Source organism: Glandiceps talaboti, chromosome 21 (genome assembly GCF_964340395.1).
Source record: "Glandiceps talaboti chromosome 21, keGlaTala1.1, whole genome shotgun sequence".
Lineage (NCBI taxonomy): Eukaryota > Metazoa > Hemichordata > Enteropneusta > Spengelidae > Glandiceps > Glandiceps talaboti.
The window spans coordinates 15943194-15962133 of record NC_135569.1 but is presented as its reverse complement, the minus strand read 5'-3'; the positions used below and the strand labels follow the sequence as shown (position 1 = coordinate 15962133).

Here is an 18940-nt window from a genome sequence, read left to right as displayed (position 1 = left end):
ACTCTTCGAATTGTCAGAGGAGGATTTTCTCTCAATGAGACAATATTTTATGAGAAATTATGAAGGAAATTTCGAAAGCAGCCCAGTCATCGCGTATTTGTTCAAATCATCGCCTACTACATGTACTAAGGTCAAAGCGCTAGGCATGCACGAGATCGGTCCCAGCCTCGGCGCGGCTGGAGTGGAAACATTGGTGAGCTGTCCTGTCCTGTCATAAAAATGAAGCAAGTGAAAGAGGTTACACTGGCCGACTTAACATTAATCTAAATAGAAGTTTGTCTGGGATTCTGTCCTAGAGTATCAGTCATCAATCCGAGAGGGAAATCCTCAAACCCGAAAATCTGCTGAGGTAACTTCCAGTAATATAAATACATTGTAAATATCAACCCGTCTATCACTTCACCGAGTCACGAATTCGGCCGAGAGCGATCGAAGCACGCTGTATTCAATAAACCAATTCAAGTTTATACCTTGAGTCAAACAGGTTGTTTATTCATCACTGTGCACTTTTAATGAGCCGATCAATGTACAGATTATCCCTAGAAACGACGAGCAGATAAAACAAATCCAGTCGCTGCACAACGTTCACATTGAGGCCAAGATCAGCTGTCTTGAAAAGCAGCGTTATTGTTATGCAAATTAGACACAGAGGCGCATACTATGATTATGAAACGAGAAAACGTTAGTTCTTATCTTGTTTCCGATATTATCAATATACTAGTATAATATAATAGCGATAAACCACCCCCTGGGGAAGGTATACCACTCGGTTTTGACCAGTGAACTCAATATATGCACTCGCTATCGCTCGTGCATATATTTCGTTCACTGGTCAAAACCTCTTGGTATACCATCCCCAGGGGGTGGTTTATTGCTTAAATATACCGTTGGCTCTCTGATCAAAAATATTATACAGCCATGGTTCATAGTATCCCTTGGACTTATAGTATTAAACTGTCACTTTTAAAGTGGCCATATGGATGAGCATTGGGTAGTTATTTTGGATTTTCAATTTATAAAACAATTTTATCATGGCTTGAAAAATCAATGAGAAACAACATATACCATGTCTGTGTTTGTAACTCAATACACTGCAAAAAGAGCTAAAAATGTGTTTTAAAAAAGTTTGTTATGGTACGTACAATAACAAACATTTTACACATTTATTAATCTTTTACTAAACAACATTAAAGGGACACAAGCTGAATTAACATGTTTTTGGGATGTAATTTTTTCTACATATCAAAAGTATTCTACTTACTGATGTATACTTAACCATTACTTGCAATTGACTGAACTCCAACCTGGTATTAGGATATGACTTATAAATGACCGATGACATCATTGATTATACATATAAAAAATGTACGAACTCCCTATCATGCAATTAATAGTTCTAACAATGCTAGAAGACAATTGTAATGTGATAGAAGAGATGCAGTAACATTTAATATGATGCTAGCATATTTTTAATATAAGTTTTTGGAAAGTATTTTCACTTTGAGTATAGAATTCATAACTCAGCTTGTGCCACTCCCACTTTAATACATCAGGGGTGAACAAATCATTTCATGAACTGGTGCTCCCCGGACCAGTGCCTTAAAAAATCCAGTGGTCCTGCTGAAAGAATTAGTGGTCCCAGGTCCCGCTAATGTGAGATATTAAATATTACCTATGAATCTGTATATTCAGATGACTTTTTAACATAGTTATTAACAGTAAGGTACTGGTCCGACAGACCACACAAGGTAAAATTTGTGTGGTCCACCCAAAAAAATCGCTAGTCCCAGACCCAGGACCAGTGGATTTGTTCACCCCTGTATGTGTATTATAGACTTTAACTTGTTTTAATGTTGTTGCCACCATTGCATATGTCTGTATAAATCAAAGGCCATGCTATCTGGTGCTTGTTCTAGTGGCAAGGTTACTTTTGGGACAACACCAGTACTCCAGTGTGCTCTTTCCTCTTGCAGATCTTCCGTAAAGAACTCCATTATATCTGGTCCAGGGACTTCTGGCTCCTGTGAAAACAATAATATATATAAGGGTTTAGACAGGACATGTTATGATAGGTGAAAGTTGTAAATTTCTAAAACTGTAATACCACACCTCAACAACATTGTTGCAAGAATAAACAGTGACATTGGCCTTGTTCAGGAGAGACAACAAAATCAAAAGCAGACATTTCATTAAAGGTGAGATAGGGGTATAAAAGGCCCCCTAACTTTGTGGGGGTTATTGTCAAACTTGAATACGTACAGTGAACAACACAGCAATTCTTCTATGGAAATCTATGACAACAATGAGCAGCTGGTGATAACAATCTACACCTAATAATAAAGATAATATGCCAATATTCTGCAAAGCAGAGATCAATGCTTAGACGTACATTTATTATCCCTGGCATAGACTCAGACAACAGAACAGAAGCTTTTAAGGGAGCACACAATCCCTACAGCCAGTGAGTGAGTGAGTGAGTGAGTGAGTGAGTGAGGGTTATAGGATGTAAGCTACCCTTTATATTATCATATCTTGTTTGTGTATATGGGACACGTGTCTGCAGATGTTGTTTGTAATTTTTCCAACATGTGACAAACGTTCCTTATCCATGCTATACCCGCTTTTATAAGTAACTTTTCCAACATTGTAAATGGTATGTCAGTAATTGTTTAAACTTTCAGTACTTTCACATCCTTTCCAAGGAAACATGAATCTAATAATTTCCTAAGTTTCAGTGTCAATGAATCATCATCACAAGACATTCACAGATTCACACATCTCTTTCACTGCAAAATAGAAATTCACACACATACATGTCTTCACAAGACACAGATACACACACATCCCTGTCTTAACAAGACATACATCCCTGTTTTTCACAAGACATACATCCCTGTCTTCACAAGACATATATACATCCCTGTCTTCACAAGACACAGATACACACACATCTCTGTCTTAACAAGACATACATCCCTGTTTTTCACAAGACATACATCCCTGTCTTCACAAGACATATATACACCCTGCCTTCACAAGACACAGATACACACACATCTCTGTCTTCACAAGACATACATACACCCTGCCTTCACAAGACACAGATACACACACATCCCTGTCTTCACAAGACTCACTTCCACTAGACACAGATCACATACAATTATACATACCTTTGTTTTCTTTTCTGGTCTGGCTTTGACCTTTGACATCTTCTCTTCAATCACGTGATTAACTGTTTCTTCAACTGGTACATCTATGCTAATTAGACCTGAGAATTGAAACAAAATAAAACAAGTTAGTATGTCAAAATACAGACAATGTGAATCATACAGCTCTAAATTATCTGATGAAATGATATTTTATTTCTATGTTGCCGGTGTCAACAATAAAAACACAATGATCAAATATACTAATCTAGGATGACAAATCTTGTGATGAGGAGGGAAGGCTTGATTTAGGGTAATCTACAAGGTATGCTGTGATGGGGGCACCCTCACAAATAAATCAGGCTGGTGACACAACATCTTATATAGCTATAGTCTAGATTTAGGCTTTAATGTGCTATTCAATAGTTCCATTCAGACTGTATAACTGACTATGTTTCTTATGGTAATGATATTGCATTGTATATAATTCAATGTTACAGGCTTGTGTCTGATTTTTTTTGTCCGACACAACTTGAGAAAAAGGTGGTCCTGAAAACAAAACAATAATCCTATCTCATTATTATGTCTTTATTAGATGTAATAAACATTTGGGCATTACAGGAGAACACCACTCCAGGAAATAAAGTCATTTTCATCAACTATGGGTTCTGGCGAGTCATTTCATGATTTTACATCACCTGCAATTACTTGCGATTTCAGAGAAACATCAAGTTGATCTTGTGCCTTTATATGGTATCTTTTACATGGACCAATGCATCATGGGAGTCAGCAGAAATAATATAATTTTTATTTGTTGGGGTTGTTTTCTGCTAAAATAAAGTCTCCTGAAAATATTGTTTATTCATGGATACCATGCATACCTTCCTAAATTTGTGAAAATTAGGTCAAGGAAAAACAGGCCATTTCTTTTTCCAGTAAAATTATATAAATCCCTTGAAAATATAATATTTGACCATATTCATGGTTGAAAAACGAATATTCATGACTCCTCTAAGTGTGTATTCCCTGCAGTGTAAAACATCTCTCATGAATACACCACACAAAAGTAGATAACGTGTGTATTCCATTTAAACCTAAGTTAATATGTTTTAAATACATTGATCAGGTCGGTAAAACATAGTAATAATACATTCTTGTACAACGACCAATGTTATTATTACTAATTAGTAACGTTTTGCCTCTTCAGGTCGACAGACTTTGTCAAACTGTCTGTTTGCTGGCTTTACTGCTAGACAGCTATGAAAAAGGACAAGGGTGCATACCTATGACATCCTTTTTATGATTACGTCATCGCCACTATGCCACCTATTGGTAATGCCAGCATAATGGCAGTTTGTCAGAACCTGTTGACCTGACCTGGCAAAATGTTACTTGGTAAGTAATAAAAACATTGTTTATGATACAAGAACATATCATTACTAGTAAGTTAATTCTATTTTAAATTACTTCATAATCTTGTAAGAAATAAATAACATACCTGAATATTTTTTCTCCTTTGCAGGAACATTGACAACTTCTGACACCTTCTCACTTAGGGCATACTGTGTGGATTCAGATGTCTGCAGAACTTTCAAGACCGCATCTTCTGCATCAAACTTATTCTGTCTGACCATTTGGAGATGTTGACCCAGTGCCATGGTAGAATTGTAAACAGGTCTAGAAAGTTCAGAGTTTCCATCCTTTGCCATTATCCTGTTGGTTTTGTTTCTCTCCTCATTTTCTTTTGTTGTACTTCGTTTGCTGCTTTTATCTCGTTTTCCTAAATTCTGTTTGATCGTTGGTCTGACATCGATATCAATTCCCTGCAGTTCTCTGGTTAGCTGTCGTTCACTATACTCTGGTACTGGGTCTTGAGATTGATATTTTCTTACCTGTGGTCTTTCTGGTGAAATACTGACTTTTTTACCAGGACGTTCTGGTCTCTCGGGAGATAAGCAAAGTTCTGGGTCTCCCATTTTATCTGAAGCACTTGGGAAATGTGCTGTTGGGATGGGAATTCTTTTGGTTGGCTGAGGTTGAGGATCAGTGCCATCATTGTCCTGAACAGTAGGAATCACAAAGTCATGCAGTAGCATATGTTTTTCATAATCTGAGACTGGTCCGTGACCTTTGACCCCTGGTTGAGGAACTGGTGGAAATATTGGTTTTTCAGTATTAAAGCAAGCAATGTGCGATGACATGATTAACTATATTACACTATCACACTGCAAATATGTTGCTAGGACACAGATATGTTGCCAGGAAACCTGAAAAGGGAATCAATAGAGATAAATTAATTAGAATAAAGTTTCTAGAAAGATAAACTCCAAGCATTCAGGTCTCAGTAACATTTATTCCCCAATTAGTCATTTGACATACGGCTTTATAAAAAATTGTTTGGTTCCAGTTACCCACCTCTCCACCTCCCCCGCCCCTAAACGTTTTTTGCGTATTTGAGAAAAAATAATAAAATCGCGAAAATGTGAATTCTCACAAGAAATAGTGGATGTGAAAACTAACACCAACTTCAAAAAGACAATATAAAACTTAAATTTCTTAATCTAAAGACTAAAATGAGTTGTGTTTTTTACAAATGTGGTAAAGTATCGTAACTTTTCAAACCTTTATCTCATAGAAATGTTAGTGTTCTGTTCTCGTACAAACTTCACCGCTATTGTCATTGACTTCACAAATCTGATACGTTCATGGATAACAATCTAGACGCTGGCTTTCGATTCTACCAAACATTTCCTGCATTGGAAGAGGCCTGATTTTCCGATTCAAAAGTCAATGGACAGCCTCTAGACTAGTACGTTCACTGTAAACATGTATGCCCGGTAGCGGTAGTGTGGTGGTACAAGTTCAAACACGACACAGCGACAGTTGGGCAAACGGTGCAATGTTTACTTCATTATTCACATATCAGTTGTTTTCATTTCTACAGTAAACCTTACCAAGTTGAGCTGAATGTCATAAAATATATCATATGGCGCGTGAATCATCTCTACACCACTCTTTCCCAGTGTGTTCTCAGGCTAATATGTGTCGTTACAGGAATGACTTCAGAATCATGTCGAGTGAGTCTGAATGATACACGTTCATTCTTTTCATACAAACGTCTTGCTCATACAGAAACATAGGAAAAGGAACTGAAATAAATTCTTACCTTTCTCTCTCACCTCAATCGGCACGAACTTGACAAGTTATTGTACAGATTAAAAAAACAGGGCTTCATTGACGCATACATATATGATACACAACTTCAAGTAAGCCGCCATTTTGTGCGTGTTGATTCACGGGAGTTCTATTGCAACCTTTGACCTTTCTTGCTCCAGTTCATTCATTTACACATACACGAGCCTGAAAGTTAAAACTGCACTATCTGCAACAAGAGCATTTCTCTCAACATTTTTTTTTATCAAATAACCAAGCTATATTCTATTTTTTTAAAAAGAACAATTACGTATTTAAAAAAAGACATTGTATCTGGCGATTTAGTGGTCAATATCTATACTATAACGGTAGTGTAGTGGCAATTGCAAGTTTAAATTTTGAACGAAATCGTCAGAGAAATTTCTGGAAATCGTGGTTTTGATTCTGTCACCAACTTCACAGCTTATAACTAGAATATCATTTTTCGATCAGACAATCACAATATATTCACTGAAAATTGTTAAAATATTAATAATAATTAGACATTCAAGGTACATGTTAATCAGTGGTTTAATCATGCAGTGGTGAATATTATTTATAAGCAGTACAGAAACAGTTTGAAATCTTGATCGCCATAGAGGGCGCTATTTTGGGTGCGGACTCAAACAATTATTCGATTATCGTGTATACAGTTACAAAAAAATAAGTTTACCCCCAGGTGATGCGATGCTGTTCAAGGTGTACAATATTACGAGTGAGTTATTGTACCTAACAAAACATTTTCAGAAAAATGTTCCAGTTAATTGGAACTAATATATTAATTGTCCACAACTTTATTTTTATTTTTCTAGTCCACAGCCCCATTTGCTTGTTGTTTGTTTGTTTGTTTGTTTGTTTATTTGTTTGTTTGTCTGTTTGTCTGTTTGTTTGTTTGTTTGTCTGTCTGTCTGTCTGTTTGTTTGCCTGCCTGTTTGTCTATCCGTGTGTTTGTTTGTGTGTGTGTGTTTGTTTGTTTGTTTTATTTGCTTTATTGTTTGTTTGTTTGTTTGTTTGTTTGTTTGTTTGTTTGTTTGTGTGTTTGTTTGTTTGTTTGTATCTATCACGGTTCCTAGGTCTTCTAAGACTACTGTAAACACTTGATCAGACTAGCTGCATCTCTTGAACACGTGACGTAGAAAAAGGTTTCTTATTGGGTGTAATAAATTATATAATCCAACAGAGCATTCACCTATCAACGAGGGTTGTATCATCATAGGAGCGCGTGTACTATTTCTTAGATCGTTATTTTCTTTGTCTACAATCTAAATCTAACAACATTTTGACTTGAATATATTTCCCCAACCCTTTGGAAAGAACACAGAATAGAGTGTATATTGATACATTTGTAGTAGCAGGATTCGTGTAACACTTTTTTTTTTTTTTTTTTTTTTTTAGAAAATAACAATCTATAAAGCAGTGATACGTGTCCCCGTATTGGTAACTTGACTAAGCACTACGGGAGGCGGTATGTAAGCATCATTCCAAACTGAACACCATGTTTCATTCTCGAAGGTTTCAACTTTATGAACGAAATCTGAGCAAATTTCGAAACTAGTCTCATGTGTTATACCCATTGTTTCTTTTGAGGTTTCTTTTCACCTAGGCTTCTAGATTCTTAAATTACGTGTATGTAACAAGATTACAAAAATAACTACGAAAATTTCGACTAAGTTACGCCTTTCTCGAAATCTGAGCGTGCGTGGTGTCATGACACCTAATTTTAATTCATTTTCCAAAATTTCGAAACTAGTCTCATGTGTTATACACATTGTTTCTTTCGAGGTTTCTTTTCACCTTCTAGATTCTTAAATTAACAAGATTACAAAAATAACTACGAAGATTTCGACTAAGTTACGCCTTTCTCAACAACCTCTCCTTAGAAACACAAAGTCATGATCAATCAGATCGATGCATCACCTATTTCCATGCTGACATGTTCTTTAGAATATTCAAACAATGGCCTATATATGTCCCGTAGTGATTGGGTTGCCAGGTTAATTCAAGTTCTCAATTGAGCTGCATCACGGCACATCCAGAGTCACGCAAGTCAATATTCATTCGTTAGTCAGGACGTCTAGATCTGTGTAAGCACAAGTATTCAACTCAGTAGCTCAACAGAGACTTGTCTTAGTGTTACTGTCTGGAGAAAAACCTTCTGGGTATCATCAATATTTTAATTAAATGATATGGTAACGAGCAGGAAATCGTGAGAACCCCTGTTAGGTACAAAATAATTCCTCATAATTATAATTATAACTGATAATTGCCCTACCGGTACAAACTGGCACGCGTGATTAAGGGATGAATTTCGATGTTTCACTCGGTATCTTTGAACAGGCAATCAATCGTTATATTTCCATTGCTATAATAATTTTTCTTAAGTCGTTGGTGAAATTTAGCTCACATACTAATTAGCTTAATTAAATCCCAATTAAGTCTTCGTCATATCTGTTACTTCTGTGACTGAATGGCGACACAATTGAAAAGAAATTGATTGCAACAAATGAAGTCTACCTTCAAAGTCAATGTCAGAAGTCAATGTCTTAAAGGTAAGATTGTGAAACATATGATATGGTCAGGGACTTGAATGGGAGCTCAGTGTCTTAAAGGTAAGATTGTGTGTAATCATATGATGTGGTCAGGGACTTGAATGGCTTATCTGTGCACTAAAGTTTTGAGTTGTGTAATAAATACATTGATTTTTACTACAAATAATGGCCGCCATTCTGTAAAGAGTATATGAGCACCAAAAGTACTAGTAATCCGATTTATTTTGATAATTGACCCTGTCAAGGTCAAATGAGAAGCCAGTGTTTTAAAAAACAAAACTTGTATCTGATAATATGTGTGTAGACACTCGAATGGAGTCTGTGTTTTACAGTTTTGTGTTATGTGGTTGATTTTTAGCTACAAATATGGCCGCCACTTTCTTGAATCACTGGACCCCACTGGAAACAAGTCTTTGACTTTGTAATTCAACGATTTGTACCAGTTTTTATTTGTATATCTGTACTGTCGATCTTGTTATTTTACTGACATAAACTAAACTAATCTAATCTAATCTAAACACCAGCTGGATTCTCTCTTGAATACGACTTTTTTTTTTTTTAAAGTGACCACGGGTGAGGCACAGGCATGGAAATGTACACAAAAATAGAAGTAAATTGTCACCATTTACTAGGGCCTTTTTGCATGTTTAGGGCCGGGAGCTTACACTAAGGGTGGTCTGTTGGTTATCGGAAGCACACTATTATTTTCATTTGGCTATAGTCGAAATCTCCTAGCATAAAAGATGTATGGTAGGCCACACACAATTGTTCTCAATAGTATTGACAGTGGAGGTCTGTTCTGCTATAGTTAATATAATTGCTGTCAATTATTGTTTCGTTTTGTCCTTGATATGTAATTATAAAGTCATCAATTCTAATGATATGACTCCAAGGAGTAATATTCTATAGCTCTTGATCAAATGATATTTGAATGTTTTGCAAGAATCGTCACAGTGACGTAGGTTTATACGGTTTCTGTTGTTGCAAGATACACTACAATGTCCATGGTTTCAATAACAGTTCCTTCCGTATTATACAAAAGCTAGTGCTCACAAACTACGGTAGTGCACAAGCAACATCTGTACACTTGACCGTGCACAAGTTAAAACTGTGACTGTGTATATATAAGCGACCCGTGTAGCTGTGTACAATACTAGGGTCTAGTGCCAGTGGCTGTATATGTGTATGCGACTAATGTAATGTCGATCGCTGTGTCCAAGGGACCAATGTGAAGGTGTAAGCGACAAGTGTATGTGATATCGATCAGATGTAGAAGGATTGCATGCATCCTCTGAGCAACCATGGCACAAGATACAGCACTGAACTATGAGGGCTTTGACGAACCTTCATATTACTCATCCTTTTCTTCGATGTACGATGGCTGGAATTTGCTTTTTACGGAGTCAGAGAATGTCAATTCCACTACCAACAACATCACCATAGCAACGAACCCGTTTCAAGCTTTGGAAGCTGGACGAGTGTTTTTGCGACAGTATTCCGTTTTACTAGCTGTTTTTTATGGCATAGTGTTTTTGGTTGGTACGGTTGGTAACGCCTTCATTGTTGTTACAGTCGGATTGAACAAAAATCTTCGTAATTTTGCAAACTACTTAATATCAAACCTTGCCTTATCGCACTGTTTAATGTGTATTTTCTGCATCCCATGGACACTGGCAAACAGTTTGATGGACGAGTGGGTATTTGGAGAAGTACTTTGTAAATTAGTACCGTTCATTCAAACAGTCTCCGTTTTCGTTTCGATCATATCACACGTGATTATTTCATGCGGTCGACTTCGTATTACGATGTACCCTCTGCAAGGAAGGATCTCGTCGACGACTTGTGTTATCATTATTGTGTTTTCATGGACAGTCGCCGTTCTTGTAGCGATACCAGTAGCTGTTTTCACCCATGAATTTGACTTCAGAATATTTGGTTATCACATTGTATGCTACGACGTCTGGCCTTCAAGACTTTTTAAAAACGTGTATGACTTCACTCTTCTCGTACTTGGCTACATCGCTCCTTTGGCTTTCATTGCTGTATGCTATACCAAAGTCTGCTTGTATATACATAAACGAGTTATACCTGGTGTCTACACACGCCGACAAAAGCTTCGAGACTTGGTTAAAAAACAGAAACTGAACCGCCAATTGATAGCAATCACAACCACGTTTGCTATCTCTTGGCTCCCACTTTACACTGTTCGAACGATGGCCGAGTTCAATCCAACGATATTCCCGACAAAGTATTATGATTTGATATACATACTTTGTCATGCTTCGGCGATGAGTTCAAGTGTCTATAATCCAATTATATATGCTTGGATGCACAAGAAATATCGTCGGCATTTGAAATCAACCCTTTTCTTCAAGCGGCCTAAACATACACTCCAGAGGTAATCCGTCTAAGATGACGGGCCAAAGAATTCTAATTCAACGCCATGTAATACATCGTCGGACAGAAGTAGTGTCATGAAGATACGTGTTCAACATGGAAGAATTTCAATGTAACCAGTTTAACATGTATCATAAATATTGACTCATCACCGATGGAATTTAGCAAGGTACCAAAACTTTCTCGTAAAATCTGGTAGATTGGCTTACAGTTGCCCTTCTCAGTTTACTTGCTAACACGATTTGTATCCACATTAGGATCGGATTCTAAGACGATACCATCCGGGAAAAGAAAAAACACAACCATAAGAATGAAAGTCTTGTACCAAGGTACAGTGTGATTACAACAGATAAAAGTGTTCTGAGCCCGTTTACTCTAGATATCGAGGACAGTCGAAACATAAATGGGTCAACAAAACTTTGGAAGAAACAACTGTTTTGAAGTGATGTTCATTTAAATTTAGACAGAAAAGAAAACGGGTAGTGTCTTAATTAGACATGTTTTATGTTTAAAGCACGTCTGTAAAGTTATAGTAATTGTTTGTTGTTCGATACTTGTTTGTTTGTTTGTTTGTTTGTTTGTTTGTTTGTTTGTTTGCTTGTTTGTTTTGTGATTGCTCGTTTGTTTTGTTTGCTTAGTTGTGTCTGTCTGTCTGTCTGTGTGTATGTATGTATGTGTATGTATGTTTGTTTGTTTGTTTGTTTGTTTGTTTGTTTGTTGTGTTCGTGTAGTAACATTGTACATTATTCTAGAAAACATTACTGAGAAGTCTCGAAACTATACTACAAACACACACGGGGTGACTACATCTTAATTCCCAACCCTTTAACTTGCCTGTATAATTTCATTTCTGTATGTGTACTTTTTATTTATTTCTGTTCATTTCATTTGTAACACCGAGAGAGCTTCTCTATATCTACATAATTTTTGCCATGGACATAATCTCCACCACTATTCACAAGAGATGTAATTTTGCTGTTATAATTCATCCCCTACTTTGCCTAAATTTTCGTGGACGTTTGGTCCATGGTCTTTGATTAATCCCTCGGGAACTATTACCAAGGCCGTCGTGTAGAACGTAGAAGTTGGATTTTATTGTTTTTAATATTGACCTGACTATCTGATCAAATTCACACATTTTATGTTTAAATCACGTCTGTAAAGTTATAGTAATTGTTTGTTGTTCGATACTTGTTTGTTTGTTTGTGTGTTTGTTTTGTGATTGCTCGTTTGTTTTGTTTGCTTATTTGTTGTGTCTGTCTGTCTGTGTGTATGTTTGTTTGTTTGTTTGTTGTGTTCGTGTAGTAACATTGTACATTAGTCTAGAAAACATTACTGAGAAGTCTCGAAGCTAGACTACAAACACACATGGGGTGACTACATCTTAATTCCCAACCCTTTAACTTGCCTGTATAATTTCATTTCTGTATGTGTACTTTTTATTTATTTCTGTTCATTTCATTTGTAACACCGAGAGAGCTTCTCTATATCAACATAATTTTTGCCATCGACATAATCTCCACCACTATTCACAAGAGATGTAATTTTGCTGTTATAATTCATCCCCTACTTTGCCTAAATTTTCGTGGACGTTTGGTCCATGGTCTTTCATTAATCCCTCGGGAACTATTACCAAGGCCGTCATGTAGGACGTAGCAGTTGGATTTTATTGTTTTTAATGATATTGACCGGACTATCTGATCAAATTCACACATTGTATCTGACTACTACTTTTAACACCGAATCCCAACGCAGTTTAAGGATCTTGGCTTGGAACCTCGAGTGTCACGTGATTATGTTTTAAGGATAAAATGCCAATTATTTGCTGTATTCCCTTTGCATGCGAGTTTTACCGTTAGTCAATTAAGTCATTTATTCTATTCAGCTATTGTAGTCAATTCGTGTATTCGATCGCTTGATTCAATACTAGATCTATTGAATGCTAGTTCTATTCTGTGTACATAATCACTGCAACGTATGTTACATTTTATCAGAATCAAGGTTTGTTTGTTTACTAAAAATACCTCTCCAATGTACACCTCATTTCAGTGTTTACAGTAGCTATATTTTACATCGAATACAGGTATTTTGCTGTAGGCTATACGTATTGTCTTCTCAGATTGTACAAAAACTAATGAACGCGTTCGTGTATATATAATCAGTTTATAACTATACTTGTGGGCGTTTTTATCGTTCTATATCGACCATAAAGAAACTACTACTAATTTACTTTCATTGAATTTCAAACAATGTCATTATTTATGATCATAAACCATGGTAAAGTATACATAGTATACGGCTATTAAACTATATGTAAAGTAAAGATAACAACTTTCTTATACAAATTCTGACGGCATCGTAGTGAATTATATTGACTGTTTACTTTGAAAGATAGCAATCAAAAAGGTCCACTGGCACTGCTGTAAACTAAAAAATCTCGTAATCTTAGCTCAAATCAGCCCATAATATTGCAGTATTTTAAAGATGATGTATACGTCAGTAAATGTGGCTAATTTATCATTACAGGGATTACTACTAGGTATATTATGGGATAGTCAAGACTCAATATACTGTTTTTACTGATTTGCATAAATTTGCATAACGGCGAGTAAAAACCGCTAAATGTGTAAAAACGGTACTATCAGAGTACTATACTGGGATATAAACCAGAGATTCAACGGACAGTATTTAAGAAATTATACGACGTCAGATCATACATTGTTTGCTGATGATATCACCTTGCCATGTATTTATTTCCACTCTTTCTGTCTTGCAATTTTTAGCTAGTTGTGAAATAAATGGAATATTTTGGTCGATGGTACGTGTTTAATTTCTTCATTTGTCAGCTAGTACAGTGGAACCGTAGAGGGCGCTATACTCTTCGCTATATCCATGCTTTAATATTAAGAGTCAATATTTCGATCATTCTATGTACATGTTGTTCAATCTCTTTATGTTTGGCATGCTCTTTTACCTTACTATTTCCTCAGGGAATCAATTACGTATTGAAATAATTCTATTTTAAGTCACATAAATCTTGTAAATGAACTTTAGATAGATTGAATAAAAAAAAATACTAATTCACAATTCCTTGAATTCATCCTGGATCTAAATTGAGAAAATAGGAATTTAAAGAAAGACTTTGTACAACAAATAGGAAATGAATTCACCAACAAACAACATCCTGTACTATTACATATATCCTTGAAAGGACACATGGATAAAGTGAGACAGACAGACAGACAGACAGACAGACAGGCAGGCAGGCAGGCAGGCAGGCAGACAGACAGACAGACAGACAGACAGACACTATAGACAGACAGGCAGACAGACATACATACAGACAGACATACAGACAGACAGACAGACAGACACTATAGACAGACAGGCAGACAGACAGACAGACATACAGACAGACATACAGACAGACAGACAGACAGACAGACAGACAGACAGACAGACAGACAGACAAAGAGGAGAGAGACCCTTTCTATTATCCATTCGCTATATTCTTTCTGACAATTATTGTTCATTTATTCAGAAGATAGAGGGATTATATCAAAAGATCACGTGACAAAGTTGTAACCTCGAGGAATATAGGACAAATTGCAAATGTCCGTTGATAGCTTCGTTCTTCTAAATAGGCACGAACAAAAGTCTCCATTTTGTGAGATGATAAACACAACGCTAATTATCCAAGATATTTTATCGACTCGAAATGATGATTTAAATGTTATAGTTAATGTCAATTTGCTGTAAAATTGGTTTTTACAAAAACCTAAACAGCAATGGTACACACAGATTTTAATATGAATGGTACTGACGTATTAAAACTGAGGAGTTGTTTTTCAATTCCTGTGTGTTGCCATGGTGATGAGCTAAGTCGGTATACAGTTCATATAAATGTCGTTATGGTTGACTTTTCACAAACAAAAGTATCTCAGTGTTGTTTCTTCGTTATGTGAATACATTCTTGGTTCAATCCTGTGATTGAATGTTTCAGTTCAAAAACAACAAACATAATTATAATGTATACAGCAATAACTCATACAGTGTTTGATACGACACGCCTTTTTATGCTTGTTCCTAAAATATACCCATACAACTTGAGAGAAACGGAATTTTTTGAAGTGTGTGTTGGCCGCATGTTGTGACTACGAACGGTAACATTTGTTTTTGTTCGTCAGCACACATGTCTGTTATAGTCAAACAAAGTAAGATATCGCCTACAGGAAGATAAATTGTGCAGAAAATATCCCCTTTTGCCATAATCTGGTGAGACGAAAAGCAGAACACTGGTGTGGGAAACTCTCACCCGTTCTTTTTGTTGTGGGACATTGCATGACATTGCACAATGTTACTCAGTCCATCAATACACGACCTCTCGGTGAACCGTGCTATAGAAATCCAAACACAGGGATTTGTTAACCCTGAAGTATCAATATATATGTGCACAAGTGACATGAATACAAATTAATACAACCAAGGCCTGCTGTTATGTGTGTTTGTTGCTGGACCGACGATGGCTGCCTCGCCGATATTCTCCGAGATCAGCGAGCAGTTCTTACGTTGTAAGATATGTTTCAAGGACTTCAACACACCTAAGCTTCTGCCTTGCCTCCATTCTTTCTGTAAGGAGTGTCTGGAGGGTTTGATACACCCTGAAAATCGCTCACTTGATTGTCCCGTCTGCAAACATCATCTTTCGCTTTATGATAATCAAAATGGCGTCGACGGGTTACGAGATAACGACTTTATTTCCAGCCTGACTGAAACGATGGGCATGTTAAAAAAGATACGAAATCGAGAGGGTGCAATCGTATGTACATGCTGTTCCACTGAAAATGATGCCACCTCGTACTGTCTCACCTGTGCTGATTTGCTATGCTCCGACTGCATTGGGGCCCATACACGACTCAAGGTGTTCAAGGGCCACGATTCGATGTCCTTAGACGAATTGCGATCGGGAAAATATACAGAATGTTTGCTGCAGCATAAGGAACCATCGAAATGCGAAGTGCATGATGGTGAGATGATGAGATTCTACTGCCGAACATGCGAAAAACCGATTTGCCGTGACTGCACTGTCCTCGACCACAAAGAGCCAGGACACAAGTACTGTCGGTTAACTGATGCAGTGACTGCATGTCGTGCGGCACTGAAAAAGATGCTTGCTGAGGTAAGGATGAAGATTTCCCTGGTCACTGATGCGCTCAAGTCTGTCTCTAAGTCTGGGCAAGAGATTGCCAGAGGCAAAGAAGCAGCAGTGGAGAAAATCCGCACAGAGGCTCAGAAACGACAGGACGACATCGTGCAGATGAGAATGACGTTGGAAAGGGAGACAAATACGTTATCGGCCATCAAAGAAAAACAACTAAGCGACTTGAAAGATTCACTCGATCTAGTGTTGCTGAAACTAAACAGCAGTTTTGAGTTTACCGAGACCGTACTTAAGATGGGTAGCGATCGGGATATTCTTTCTGGGAAGTCTCAAATTGAGACTAGGTTGAAGGAATTGACGGACACCTGCGTTGAGGCGAAACTAGATATCGATACAGCCGTCAAATTTATCGTCAACTACGACCACACAGACCCACTCGGTACCGTTGTCGATGATAGCGGCACAGTCGTCGACGGCCCAACAGATTCTGATGTATCAAAGCATTTCTGCAAATTTCTTTTCGAGTTCGGAAAGCGCGGTTCCGGACCAGGTGAGTTTTGCGATCCGGAGGGCGTCGCCGTGACGAAGTCCGGCGATATCGTCGTCGCTGACAAAGGTAATTGTAGAATCCAGGTGTTCGATAAGTTTGGAAGTTACAAATACCAATCCCCTGAACAAATGTTCAAAACTCCAACCGATGTTACCGTCAATGCAGACAACCACTTTGTTACAGTCGACTACGGCGAACGTAGCATTAAAACAACCTCCATCGACCGATGTCACGTGACGATTCGTAAACGCGAAACTGATGTCCCTCTTAGCCCAGTCCGAATTGACGACCACTTTTGGAATTACCTTCACGGAGTTGCGGTCGATCGAGTTGGACACGTCATTGCCTCGAGTTCCCGTCATGATACATCCGAAATCCGCGTGTTCACACCGTACGGTATTGAAGTGAGCCGATTTGGTGAATCAGATATGCTGAGTTTAGATCGCATCTTCTACATGTGCATAGATTCCACCGGACAGAACATCGTTGTATCAGATCATGGCAACCGCAATGTCCGTAAATTCAGCCAGGATGGCCAAGAGAAATGGTCGACGGATTTACCGGGACATTTCCTTACCGGCATTTGCTGCGACGACGAAGATAACATTATGGTCGTCAGTTATCGTACGGGTCAAGTCTTGATGATAAGGAAAGACGGTACATTCGCCGGACATCTCGTTGAAGGTCTCAATCACCCCGAGGGGATCGCCTTCACCACAAACGCTGGTAAAAAGTTGGTTGTCGTCGACGGAGGAAACAATAGGGTGAAAGTGTACCAATACTTTCGCAAAGAACAAGGCGAGGACTCTTCTCAGTAAACGAACGTTGTCCCTTTCTGGGGTGTAACCATGGAAACACTTCACGATGGTTTAAACAGAGAACGCGACAAAACGAATGAATATTCTGACATTCAGTTCAACTACTTCAACTCATGTACTGTGACATTCCTTCAATTATTCGACTCGTTGTACATCATTCAATGAAAGGCAAACTACTAATATATATACGTGAGCAACCATCTGGTAACACCATTTCCTCCAAAGATCAGACACTAATCTATAAAGGTAACTTACCAAATAATTCCAACATCTGGCAAAGTCAGTATACTATGTCAATGTATATGATGAATAATTAAAGCAAGTGTGTATGTATATGTATATATATATATATATATATATATATATATCCCAGGTATCAGGATGCTATAAGTCATCGCTAGTCATAACTCAGAGTTTCCTTCACGCTTTTGTTGCGATCTTAAGACTGCTATTAAATTGAGATAATATATATATATATATATATATATATATATATATATATATATATATATATATATATATATATATATACAGTCTGTGTATGTATTGGAGACATCTCTTCAGTACATTGAGGTATATCATCACCCATTATGAATATATAATCCTAGTTCATGTTGAATAGTATAGGTGGTTATAAGATATAATGAAGTTATAGATGTATAAGATATATATCATATATACACCCTTAGTATTATATAGGTTAGGTTTATCTATAACAGGGTATTACGTTTTAGTTTTGCATAAACCTTCCATTTAAAGACTGCTACAGCACCTATACGTATTTATATGGGCTGACAAGTGTCTTCCTCATCAATTGGTTGAAATGTGACGTAAAATACACGGTGATGGCAATAGATAGAGCTGCATGTGGTGCTGTGAAACTAGAATGACTATAAAGACGTAAGAAGGGACATACAACTGTTCCAAGAATTTCCAACATTTAGTTCTTTTTTGTCAAACAAACAAACAAACAAACAAACAAACAAACAAACAAACAAACAAACAAACAAATTTACAAACATCTTGTCTTTTTCGTCATAAACCCGCCATATACCTATAGGCTACTTTGCGGATTTTGTTTTTTGACGAAAGCAGAGTATATGTACTGCTGAGTTCAGAGATTG

At 37.2% G+C, this 18940-nt stretch overlaps 3 protein-coding genes across 3 annotated transcripts; 2 read left to right on the top strand and 1 right to left on the bottom strand.

Annotated features, from left to right (window-relative positions):
- Window positions 1–1310: 1310 nt before the first annotated feature.
- On the bottom strand, window positions 1311–6428 carry LOC144451645 (protein phosphatase 1 regulatory subunit 35-like). The gene is made up of 4 exons (XM_078142540.1): window positions 6316–6428; window positions 4648–5416; window positions 3174–3271; window positions 1311–2021 (listed from the first exon to the last, which is right to left on the bottom strand). Exons 2-4 carry the CDS (start codon window positions 5348–5350, stop codon window positions 1848–1850), a joined length of 975 nt encoding a protein of 324 aa, XP_077998666.1. The 5' UTR covers window positions 5351–5416; window positions 6316–6428; the 3' UTR covers window positions 1311–1847.
- Window positions 6429–10191: 3763 nt separating this feature from the next.
- Window positions 10192–11292, top strand: LOC144451307 (prolactin-releasing peptide receptor-like). Its single transcript, XM_078142111.1, has one exon. It carries the CDS (start codon window positions 10192–10194, stop codon window positions 11290–11292), a length of 1101 nt encoding a protein of 366 aa, XP_077998237.1.
- A 4517-nt stretch (window positions 11293–15809) lies between these two features.
- LOC144451306 (E3 ubiquitin-protein ligase TRIM71-like) lies at window positions 15810–17816 on the top strand. Its single transcript, XM_078142110.1, has one exon. It carries the CDS (start codon window positions 15810–15812, stop codon window positions 17814–17816), a length of 2007 nt encoding a protein of 668 aa, XP_077998236.1.
- Window positions 17817–18940: the final 1124 nt, after the last annotated feature.